The sequence below is a fragment of the Phascolarctos cinereus genome, unplaced genomic scaffold (assembly GCF_003287225.1).
Source record: "Phascolarctos cinereus isolate Bilbo 61053 unplaced genomic scaffold, phaCin_HiC Scaffold_2;HRSCAF=192, whole genome shotgun sequence".
NCBI lineage: Eukaryota > Metazoa > Chordata > Mammalia > Diprotodontia > Phascolarctidae > Phascolarctos > Phascolarctos cinereus.
Genome location: NW_027555625.1, coordinates 335039197 through 335051361, shown reverse-complemented (window position 1 = coordinate 335051361; position 12165 = coordinate 335039197). Strand labels below are relative to the sequence as shown.

General features: G+C 35.9%; 1 protein-coding gene across 10 annotated transcripts in view; it reads left to right on the top strand.

Moving 5' to 3' along the window:
* RALGAPA1 (Ral GTPase activating protein catalytic subunit alpha 1) overlaps nt 1-12165 on the top strand; it is a 318940-nt gene that overhangs the window by 59674 nt on the left and 247101 nt on the right. The window contains exon 1 of one of the 10 annotated variants that reach the window (XM_078150318.1): nt 1629-1709. The exons of the other annotated variants lie outside the window; for them this stretch is intronic. Coding sequence (XP_078006444.1) covers nt 1659-1709 — 51 coding nt within the window. The 5' untranslated portion in view covers nt 1629-1658. Of the gene's footprint in view, nt 1-1628; nt 1710-12165 lie in introns of those variants that run through there. 10 annotated transcript variants of the gene reach the window in all.

Sequence of the window (12165 nt, the reverse complement as noted above, 5' to 3'; positions counted from 1 at the left end):
TTTTAAAAGGTCATTTGTAGCTTATATTATTATTTATTATAATACTATATTATGTTATCTTATTAGCTTTTAGATTATTTTAAAGTTATTTTTTTAATCAGCAAAAATTCTTCCCTTCCTCCTTTAGTTCTCCCCTCCGAAAGAAAAGGAAAACAAAACCTTTTTTACAAACATGTATAGTCAAAGCAAATTTCTGCTTTGTCCATATCCAAAGAAATACATGTCTCATTCTATATATTGAGTCCTTCACCTCTTTAATCAGGAGATACATAGCAAGATTCGTCATTAGTTCTTTAGAATCATTGTTGGTCATTATACTGATCAGAATTCCTAATTCTTTCAAAGTTTTTTGTCCTCATATTGTTGTCATTGTATGAGTTTTTCTCGCTGGTGGTGTTCACTTCATTCTCTATCAGTTCATATAAGTCTTTGCCAGTTTTCTTTGAAACCTGTCCCCCTCATCATTTCTTATAGCACTATAATATTCCATCACATTTTCTATATCAACTTGTTTAGCCATTCCCTAATCCTCTCAGATTCCCATTCTTTGCCACCTCAGAAAGAGTTATAATTATTTTTATATGTCCTTTGAATTTGTTTTGCTTAGGACTGATCCATCCCTTGATCTTCTTTCTCTCTAATTCCCTTTCTCCCCTTTCCCTCCTATTTTTCTATTGAGTAAAATTTATTTCTCTGTCCTGAGGAAGGGTGTGTGTGTGTGTGTGTGTGTGTGTGTGTGTGTGTGTGTGCGCGCACACACGCTTTCTTTTTACCAGTTTAGTTGCAGTGTCAGCTACTCCCTCCCACCTTGTCTCCATGTTTGTTTAATTGTCTACTTCTGCACAGAGGCATTTAGGTGGCTAATTACACTAGACCTGGTTAGAAAAACCTGAATTCAAATCCTGCCTCAGACACTCACTAGCTAGGTAACCCTGAGCAAGTTGCTTAACCTCTATTTATTTGCCTTAATCCACCTGAGAAGGAAGTTGCAGACCACTCCAGGTTTTTTTGGGGTTTTTTTTGTTGTCGTTGTTGGGGTTTTTTTTGCTTTTTGGTGAGGCAATTGGGCTTAAGTGACAGGGTCACGCAGCTAGTAAGGGTCAAGTGTCTAAGGCTGGATTTGAACTCGGGTTCTCCTGACTTCAGGGCTAGTGCCCTATGCACTGTACACTCCAGTATTTTTGCCAGGAAAACCCTGTGGACAGTATTGGCATGCTATAGTCCATAGGGTCAGCTATTTCTGCACAATAATTATGTCACATAATTTTCCCTAACTTTCTTTCCATTTTCCCCATTCCCAGTCCATTTCTCTTCTATTCTCTTGTTTAGTCATTTTTCAATCATATCCAACTCTTCATGACCCCGTTTGTGGTTTTCATGACAAAGATACTTCAGTGGTTTGCCTTCTGCAGCTTATTTTACCAGTGAAGAAACTGAGAGAAGCAAGGTTAAGTGACTTGCCCAAGGTCACACAGCTAGTAATTGTCTGAGGCCAGATTTGAACTCAGTAAGATGAGTCTTCCTGATTCCAGGACCAGCATTCTATCCACTGCACCACCTAGTTGCCCTTATTCTCTTTCTGTAGATCTCTTAAGCTCATCAAGATATAACAACTACTCTCGGGCCTTGGCTGGTATAGATTTCCTCTATGACCCCTGATGATGATAGAGTTCAGATGGGACACATGTATCATCTACCTGTGTTTGAATGTAAGCAGTTTATCCTTATTTAGTTTCTTATTCATTGTTATCATTGTTCTTTTGTATTTACCTTTTTTACATTTCTCTTCATTCCTGTGTTTGAACTTCAGTTTTCCTATACAGCTCTGATATTTTCATCAGGAGTATTTGGAAGTTCTCTGTTCATTAAAGGTCTGTTTTATCCCCTGAAGCATTAATATACTCAGTTTTGCTGGGTAAGTTTTTCATTTCTGTAAACCTATTCCCTTTGCCTTTTGGAATGTTGTATTCTAAGCTCTTCTGTTCTTTACAGTGGTGGCTGCTAAATTATCTGAAATTATTACTGTGGCTCCTTGGTACTTGAATTCTTTTTTTCTGGGCTGTCATAGTATTATTTCTTTGACCTGGAAGCTCTGGATTTTGGGTGTGATATTCCTGGGAGTTTTCATTTCATTCTTTTAGGAGGTGCCTGGTGATATTCTCTCTATGTTCACTTTGCCCTCTGGTTCTAAGAGATTTCATCCGTTTTCTTTAAAGATTTATTGAAATAGAATATCTAGGGCTTTTTTTTTTTGGTCATAGTATTCAGATAGCACAATGATTCTTTTAAAAAAATCTATATATTTTTCATTAAATATTTCCCAATTACATGTAAATTTTTTCTAACATTTAATTTTTAAAATTTTGAGTTCCAAATTCTCTCCCCTTCTCCAGCCCCTCTCCCATCCCCAAGAAGGCAAGCAGTATATCAGTTACACATATCATATCTTTGCAAAACATTTCTATATTAGCTATGTTGCAAAAGAAAACACACAGAAAACCCCTCAAAAAATAAAGTTAAAAAAATGTTTTAGTCTGCGCTCAAGAGTTCATCAGTTCTCTGTCTGGAGGTGGATAGCATTTTTCATCATGGATCCTTTGGTATTGTCTTAGATCATTTGTAGCCCAGGTATTCATAGTTGATCACCATTACAGCATTGCTGTTACTGTGTGCAGTGTTCTCCTGGTTCTGCTCGCTTCACTTTACATCGGTTCATAGAAGTCTTCCCAAGTTTTTCTGAAACCATCGTGCTCATCATTTCATATAGCACAACAGTGTTCCTTCATAATCATGTGCCAAAACTTGTTCAACCATTCCCTTAATTGATGGGCATCCCATCTGCTTCAAGATCTTTGCCACATGAAAAGAGCTGCTATAAATAGTTTTGTGTAGATAGGTCTTTTTCCTTTTTCTTTGATTTCTTTGGGGTACAAACTTAGTAATGGTATTGCTGGGTCAAAGAGTATACATAATTTTATAGCTCTTTGGGTTTAGTTCCAAATTGTTTTCTAGAATGGTTAGACTGATGCCCAACTCTGCTGACAATGCATTGGTGTCCCAATTTTTTTTGTATTCTCAAGCATTTGTCATTTTCCTTTTTTGTCACGTCAGCCTGTCTTACAGATGTGAGATGTTATCTCCAAGTTGTTTTAATTTGCATATCTCTGATCAGTAGTGATTTATAGAATTTTTTCATGTGACCATTGATAGCTTTGATTTCTTCTTCTGAAAACTGCCTGTTCATATCTTTGACCATTTATCATTGGGGAATAGCTTGTATAGTACCTTGATTTTTAATTTTTTCTCCTTAATATTTTCCAGGTCAATTATTTTTGCTATGAGATACCTTTTTTTTTCTTCTAACTTTGTTGTAGTGTTTCTTGTCTCATGAAGTCATTAGCTTCTATTTGGTCCATTCTAAATTTTTAGGGAGGTTGTTGTTTGGTAAAGTTAATTCCCTTTCCAGTTCTTTCTTCCTTAACTCATTTTCTTTCCAGTTTTTCCCTCAAGTATTCTCATTTCATTGATAAAAGCATTTCTTAACTCCTTAAAATTCTTGCTTTCATCTCTTCCATGGAATTCTGGTTGACCTTTTGCTGACTTTTTTTCTTTTCCTTTTTCCTTTGAGACTTTGCTTATAGATGCTTTTGGAATAATTTTCTTCTAGATTTGTCTTGAACGTCTTTGTTTGCTCATTCTTGCGGGCTGCTTCATGACCAGACTTGATTTTGGGTCTAGTCTCTGTGTACTTCTGAAGGGAAGGTCCAGTCTGGTCTTGTTGCTATTTTCTTGGAGTATTGAGTGCTGTGCTGTTCTAAGCTCTCAGAAACAGCTCAGGCTGGGGATATGCAACATTTTGGTGCTCCCCAAATGGTCTGATCCAGGGCAGAGTGTAATTGCTTCTCCTGTCCCTTTCTGTGCTCTTTAAGTTACTGATGTGGGTTTGCTGTTGCCTCTGGATTCAGTCGCTATAAATCAGCTGGGAAGCTCTGCTGGTACAAAGTAACAAAGTTGTAGGCTTCATTTATATCTGAGATTCTTCCCCTGTGTCACTCATAATTTACTCATTAATCTGTTTTGCCTTACGTTATTTTTCTTTGTGAGTTCATTTATGGCTTGTGTAATTTCTTTTTGATATTAGATTATTTACATTTTCTTTCTTGATTAATTAATCTGGGTATTTTATATTTTAGTAAATATCCATTTAAAGTATCAGGTTTATTTATAACTAGGTAAGATAGTTTCTAATAATTTCCTTTACTTCTTTAATTTGTTTTTAATCCTTAATTTCTGATGCCGGTAACTTTTTTTTCCTCTTCATGTTTTGAAACCAGGCTAATTGTTGATCTGTTTTTTGCTCCATTTACCCTTTCCCAATAACTTTTAGTTTTATTTATCAATTTAATGGTTTTTAATTTTACTTTCAATTTTGTTAATCTTTTCCTTGGTTTTCAAAATTTCTATTTTGGCATATATTTATGGTTTTAGATTTGTTGCTGTTTTTGTTGTTGTTTTGTTTGTTGTTTTGTTGTTGTTGCATACTCAGCTAATTGATGTGTTGTTTTGTTGATGAAAGTGTTTAAAATTACAAAATTTTCTGTAAAGACAGCTTTGGCTACATCCCTTAAATTCTTTGTTGTGGTTTTCTGTGCTGAATTTATCTGTTGTTTTGATGATTTATTCTTTGAATTCTTTAGGATTAAGTTTATTCTCTCATTTTTAATCTTTTCTTCAAAAAGCCTTTATTGAATATAATTTTTATTGCATTGTGGTCAGTACATGATATATTTGATATTTATGCTTTTGTGTATTAGTGAGGTTTTTAATGCCCCAACAAGGGTGAGAAACATGTGGCCTCGAGGCCATGTGTGGTCTTCCAGGTCCTTGGGTGCAGACTTTTGACTGAGCCCAATTTTACATAACAAATCCTTTTGTTAAGGGGATTTGTTTTGTGAAGTTTCGATTCAGTCAAAGACTTGAAGACCTAGAGGGCCAGTTATACCCTTGAGGCTTGCGGGTTCCCTACCCCTTTCACAAGTTCATTGTTTGTAAAGTTTCCATGCATACCTGAAATTACACACATAGTTGTATATTCCTTTCTATTCTTATTCAGTAGGCATCAGAGATCTATGATATTTAACACTTTTAAAATTCTTTTGATGTCTTTACCTTTTTTCTCATTTATATTTTTGTTTGAGGTGGGATTTTTCTGTCTTCAAGTTGAATCATCTAACCATTGTGCCAGATTGCCTCATTCTTATATTATGCTTCATCTATTTCTTTCTTTCTTTCTTTTTTTAATCTAAGTAGTTTGATCTATACCCCAGTAGCAAAATCTCCTCTCTTTCTGTTTTGGTTGAAGTTCCCTTAAATACTCTATGCCATTCTTTTCCCCTGTAGTACAAGAAAGTTCAAATGAAAAGTTTGATGATACTTTCACATAAGAGATTTAACAAACTCTGTTGCTACTCAAAAGGGAAAGAAGAAAATATTTACTAGCAAATGTGTGGCTACCATGTATATGCTGGGCTGTACACAGGAAAGTATCCATGCTCAAAGGCCCTGAGACCTTAAGGGCTTAACCTTATATATCATTTTAGAAAAAGAGCCATATGGTACAATGGGAGACAATCCTGTTATCTTTAGTGAAGAGGTCTAGGACTTTGGGGTGCTGCTGGAACCCCAAGATCATGGTACTGGGCCCTGCCTGAAAGAATTCAACTTAAATCTTCTTCAGCCAGAGGAAAAGTTTATTAGTGTTAAAACACTTAGGCCAGGTGACACCCGTAAGGACAAGCAGGCATGAGAGGTTCTCAGCCTTTTGAGTGTGAGATTCTCAGCCCCGAATGGGGGCCAGAGTAGATCTTATATATACTTTGGGTGACCAGGGAAGGGTCTGGGAAAAGGGCCTGGGTGAGAATTCCCAGAGATTGGAATGTCTAAGAGATTGAATAGACGATGGGAATAGATAATGAAGGAACTGAAAGGTACCTGAATGAGATTAAAAGGTAGGCTGAGGCTTTCAAAGGCAGATGAGGGGCTAGGGCCTGTAGACAAAGAGGAGCCAGATTCCCTTTGGGGCAAGGGACGAAGACCTCGGGCCACACCCCATCATTTGGGACCAGTTAAATGAAAATATTTTCTTAGGAGTTTGGGATCCTATCAGTCAAACAGTATTTCACTGCCTCATACTCCCTCTTTTTCTTAAATTTTCTCACATAAATATATGTTCTTCACATACAGTGATGCTTCTGATCTGCCCTGTTTGAATAAAGTTTACCCTTTCCAGAGCCACCCTTTCCAGAGTGTTAATAACAGTCAAGAAATCAAATTTGTATTTTGTATTAATATCTCAAATTCATCCTTCTTCTTAGCCATGCCCTGTACATTTTTCTTTAGATAGCCAAGATATTTGATTTTATTGCTTGCTCCTTTTTCCCCCTTGTTTTTGTCTTCTGTGAAATTCTCCATTTCTCTAATACTGTTTTATTTCTGTGGTGCAGCTTTATTCTGCAGCATCTAACTTGATGGTTATTCTTAGGCAGCTTTTTTCCCTTTCCTTTTGGAATTTTAAGCCTTTCTGTTTAGATTTTCAAGTTTCTTGTGTAAAACCTTTTTAATTTTAGGTCACCAAATTGTTCATTTTACTTTTTGTGATCCTTTTGGTCTTGAACTCTTACCTGGTGATAGATCTAACATATAATTTCTTCATTGCTCTTCTAATTTGTTTATTATGTCACTGTTTAAGTAATGTACCTACCCTATTGGAAGTTTTTCTTGGTACATGACGTGTGATGTTGGTCTAAACCTAGTTTCCACCAGAATACTTTTGAGTTTTCTCAAGTTTTTGTTAAGATAGTAAGTTCTTGCCTGCTCTGGTAGCTCAGATCTTTTGTATACCTAATCAGTTTCCCTGATAGATCTCTCCATTTCATAAACCAGTACCAAATTGTTTCAAATCTGGTACTGTTGGGTCTTCTTCCTTTTCACCTTTTCTCCCCATTCTTTTCCCCTTGAAATTCTTGACTTTGTTCCTCCAGATGAATTTTGTTTGTTTTTCTAGCTCTGAGAATTAATCCTTTGGCATGGCACTGAATAAGTAAGTTAATTTAGGTGGTATTATCATTATGATTATTATTAGCTTTTGAGCAATTAATGTTATTCTCCAGATATTTAGATATGTATTTTTGTGTTGAATGTTTTGTAGTTATGTTCATATAGTTTCTCTGTCTTTGAAGGTAAAGGCCTAAGTACTTTATATTTCCTGTATTATTTTTAAATGAAATTTCTTTTTCTATCTCTTCCTGTGAGAGTATGTTGGTGTAATATACTGATATACTGATGATTTATTTATGTGCATTTATTTTATGTCCTACAACTTTGCCAAGTTTTTGTTTTTATTAATTTTTTGGTTGATTTTCTAGGGTTTTCTGTAAAAAGTGATAATTTTATTTCTTCATTTATAATTATTACTCAATTTCTTTTTCTGATTGCTATAGCTCACCTTTCTAGCAATGTCTGTCTCGTGTGTGTTTGTGTGTGTGTGTGTGTGTGTGTATATATATATATATATATTATATATATATATATATATATATATATGTTTGTAGCTAGATAGATAATAGACATACTTGTTTTACTCTTGAAAGGCCTCAAGTTTATATCGTTATAGATAATATTGTTTATTTGTTTTTAATAGATTACTGTTTGTCATGTTAAGGAAAGCACCATTTATTCTACTGCTTTTTAGTGTGTTCAACAGGGATGGGTGGTTTATCTTGTCAGAAAATTTTCCTGCATCTACCATGTAATCATATGAGCTTTTTATTATTAGTTTGTCAGTTATATTTGCAGCTTTCCTAATATGGAACCATCCCAGTATTCCTGGTATAAATCTGACCTGGTCATTGTATAGTCTTTATTTTATGTTGCTATAGTTTTCTTGCTCATCACTTAAAATTTTTTAAATTTTGTATCAATATTCATTAACAATATTAGCCTATTGTTTTCTTTCTGTTTTGACTCTCATTGGTTTAGATATCAACATCATATTTGTGTCATAGAGGAAATTTGCTAGGACCCCTTCATTTTGTGTTTTTAAAAATAGTTTATATAGTATTGGTATTAATTGATATTGATCAGTCATTTAAATATTTGGTAGGATTCACTTGTAAATCTGTCTGGTCCTAGGGTGTCCAGTGTCCGTGCCCCCCCCCCCCCATGTTTGTTTATGGTTTGTTCAATTTTTTCTTTCTTTCTTTTCTTTTTTTTTTTTGCTGAGGCAGTTGGAGATAAGTGACTTGCCTAGGGCCACACAGCTAATGTCAAGTGTCTGAGGCTAGATTTGAACTCAGGTCCTCCTGACTCCAAGGTCGGAGCTCTATCTACTGTACTACCTAGCTGCCCCATTCCGTTTCTTTTTTAAAAAGTTATTTAAGTAAATTACTCTCTTGCCTATTCTCTTAATCATGGCAATTTCTATCTAAAATATCTGCTCATTTTATTCAGAATATTAGTTTTATTGACTTATTCGGGTAAAATAGTTTCTAATACTTTATTTTTTAAAAATATTTATTTTTAGTTTTAAACATTTACTTCCACAAGATTTTGAGTTCCAGTTTTTCTCTCCATCTCTCCCCTCCCCCCACCCCAAGACAGTATGCATTCCGAATACCCCTTCCCCCAATCTGCCCTCCCTTCTATCACACTCTCCCCCCTCCCCCTTCTTTTATTCCCTTCCCCTTCTATTTTCCTGTAGGGCAGGATAGATTTCTATATTCCATTGCCTGTATATCGTATTTCTCAGTTGCATGTAAAAACATTTTTTTAACGTTTGTTTTTAAAACTTTGGGTTCCAAAGCTGCATCAGGGTGGGAGCCGGACTGGGCTTCTCTCTCACCAGGTCTGATAGACCTTTCCCACTTATCTTCTAAGTTGTCTTTGGCATTGTGGGTTGAGAAGTCTGGAAACCACCACAGCTTCCCATGATTCAGTCCCCTGAGGCCTGCTCTAGGTCCTCTGTGGCCTGGTCTTTAGGACTGTGCTCCTTTCACAGCCCAACACAATAGACCTTTCCCATTGTGAGAGATGAACTCTCAAAAGTGAAGCCTCCTCAGGGGGGTCAATGTGGGATGAGGGGTCCTGTGAAGACTTCTTAGAAGAATAAATAGAAAATGTATCGAGACTCAAGGCAGGCATAGCAGCCTGACAGGCCTAAGTTTCGATTTACTAGAAATCACCTGAGTTACGGGAATCCAGCCTCAAGTACCCCACTTCTATGCCATTGTTATCTCAGTAGTTAAAGTTTGCCAAGCCTGAAACCCTTGGATACCCTCCCCCCCCCGTATTTTGTTGTTATACCTGTTGCTATATTCTGGTCACGGTGGTAACCTTGCCACAACAGCACAGCGTCTAGCTTGACTGCACATTTTTAATTGCTTCTTTGATATTACTTCGGCAAACTAAGGGGCTATGTATATCTATATCTATATATATCTATATATATGTATATATATATATAGATATATATGTAGTTTCTTTGTTTTGTTTTCTGTTTCTGTGGTATTGTGAGCCAAACATTGGCCAGTTGGTGGGAGGGGGCTTTACCCGTTACAGTTATTTAACCTGGATTTTGCTTCTGTAATTTGTCTCGCCTCATCAGAGCATTCTGGTGAAGGGACATCCTATTCTCAAGAATAGCAAATAAAAATAAACTTTCTGTTCCTAGAGGAACCTCTGAGTGGTTTTTTTTTTTTAATTTGAGTGGCATCCCACACACCATTAACCATCCAGGTTGTCTTGGGCTGGAAATTTGTTTCACTATGTCTTTTTATTTGTTCTGCTGCTCTAGAATAACAAGCCGTTTTTACTGGTGTTTGGAGGGGTTTGGGGGAGAGCTCAAGCAAGTCACTGCTTTTACTCTGCCATCTTGGCTCTGCCCCCTCCTAATACTTTCTTTTTCATTCATTGTGAATACAACTTTTTTATTTCCAATGCTGATAATTTGTTTTTTTTTCTAAAAAAAAAAAATCAGACCGGTAGCTAGTGGCTTGTCTGTTTTATCGTTGTCAAAAAAGTCAACTTTTAGTTGTAATTGTTGATTGAATTTTTAAAAATTTGCCTTTTAATTTTGTTAATCTCTCTTGATTTTTAGGATTTCTGTTTTTGGTGGTTAATGGGGGGGGGATTCATTTGTTGGTGTTTCATTGTTTTTAATTGCATTCCCAGTGTTTTGATCTGATCTTTCTCTCTTTTACTAATGAAAGCATTTAGAGATATAAATTTTTCTCTAAGTACTGCTTTGGCTACACTCCACAAATTTTAGTACGTTGTCTTGTTGTTACTATCTTTAGTGAAATTATTGATTGTTTCTATGATTTGTTCTTTGACTTACCCATTTTTTAGAATTAACTTACCCAGTTTCCAATTAAGTTTTTTTCCAATTGATTTTTAATCTGTGATTCAATAAATGTAATTTTTAATGCCTTGTAGTTAGAAAGAGTTACATTTAATATTTCTGCTTTTTTGCACTTGTTTTTTATGTTTTTTAATGCTGTGTGAAAGTGCCATGCATAGATGAGGAAGCAGATATTCTCCTTTCTATTCCCATTTACTATTTTTAAGAGGTCTTTCATATTTAACTTTTCTAATGTTCTATTCAGGTTCTTTATTTCTTGTTTGCTTGGATTTCTGTAGGTCTCAGATAATGATTCCTCACTGTTAAAATTTAACTGTCTACTTCTTCCTGTAACTCACTTATCATTTCCTTTAAGAATTTAAATGCTATGAAATTTGGTTCATGTATATTTAGTATCAATACTAATTTTTTGGCAATGGTACACAGTGCCCCTGTTTATCTCTTTTAATTAGGTCTGTTTTTGCTTTTGCTTTGCCTGAGATCTTAATTGCTACCTCTGCTTTTTTTACTCTAGTCCCTGATTTTAACTCTGTGCTTTTCTTTCTCCTTCAAGTGTAAATTGGCTTCCTACTTTATGTCTGAGTTCTTCCTATTCACCTTCACAGTTTATTGTTTACAGATTGTTAATTGTATATATCTCTTCATCCTCTTCTTTTACACTTTTCCTTCTTATTTCCTACTCCTTTATAATGAAGAGGAAACTGGAGAGCCAGGAGTTAGCTCTACCACAGCGTGTTGTAGGTTTGGTGTAATCTGTTTTTGTTCTTCTTGCCCCTTACCTAGAACCCAATACCAATTTATTATCTTTTTCTTTTTATTCTTTCAAGCACATCTTAGAATTTTTCATTTTTATTTTGCTGAAGCCTCTCTCTTAATCTATCCTCCTTTCCTCTTTGTTTCCCCTTTTTTGTTTCCCTTTTGAATGAAATGTTTTTATTTTTCCACCTGTTTGGGGAGGGTGCATGGTTTCTCCTCCTTTGAACAGTTAGGGAAGAATGAGTTTCAAGTGTCAGCTACTCCACCCCCTATCTTCCTTGGTTTTAAAGACTTCTTGTATTCCTGTTATATAAAATCTTCTCCCCCATGCTTCATTTTTTACCTCTCCCCTCTTCCAACCCCCTTCCCCCCAGTATTTTCCTTATCCCTCGCCTTTCCATTCTTCTTTTGAAATCATCAAAACATAGGCTTTCTGTATAATTAGACTGCCTCTATGATACTTGATGAAAATTGAATTCTGAGGGGATACATATAGCATTTCCTCATTTTACAGTGTAAAAAGTTAATCCGTATTGAATCCCTAATAATTGCCTTCTCATATTTAACTTTTTATGTTTCCTTCTCTATTTGATAGCTTCCTACTTTGCCCTCTGGTTCCCTGAGATCTGGGCAGTTTTCTTTTATGATTTCTTGAAATGTGATTGATGAGGTAGCCGATATTTGGAGTCGGTGTCTGGAAAAAATTCAAGGGGCAGAGGTTCTCCTAATCAAGAGAGCTTCATTGATGCAAAAGTGGCGGGCTAGTCCTTGGGGGTACTAGCAGTTTAAGAAAAGACAGGGGCTTACTTTTATACACAAGTTTGGAGCACTCAGCTAGGGCTCCGGGTATGTTCCTACAGTGGGCAGTTAACCACAGGGAAGGATGTTAGGAAAGTAGAAGCAGGTGTGTAAGGGGAGGCAGGAAAGGGGAACCAGGTGGGTTGGATACTTTACAAAACAGTTCAGGAATGTGGTCACAAAACAGTTCAGGA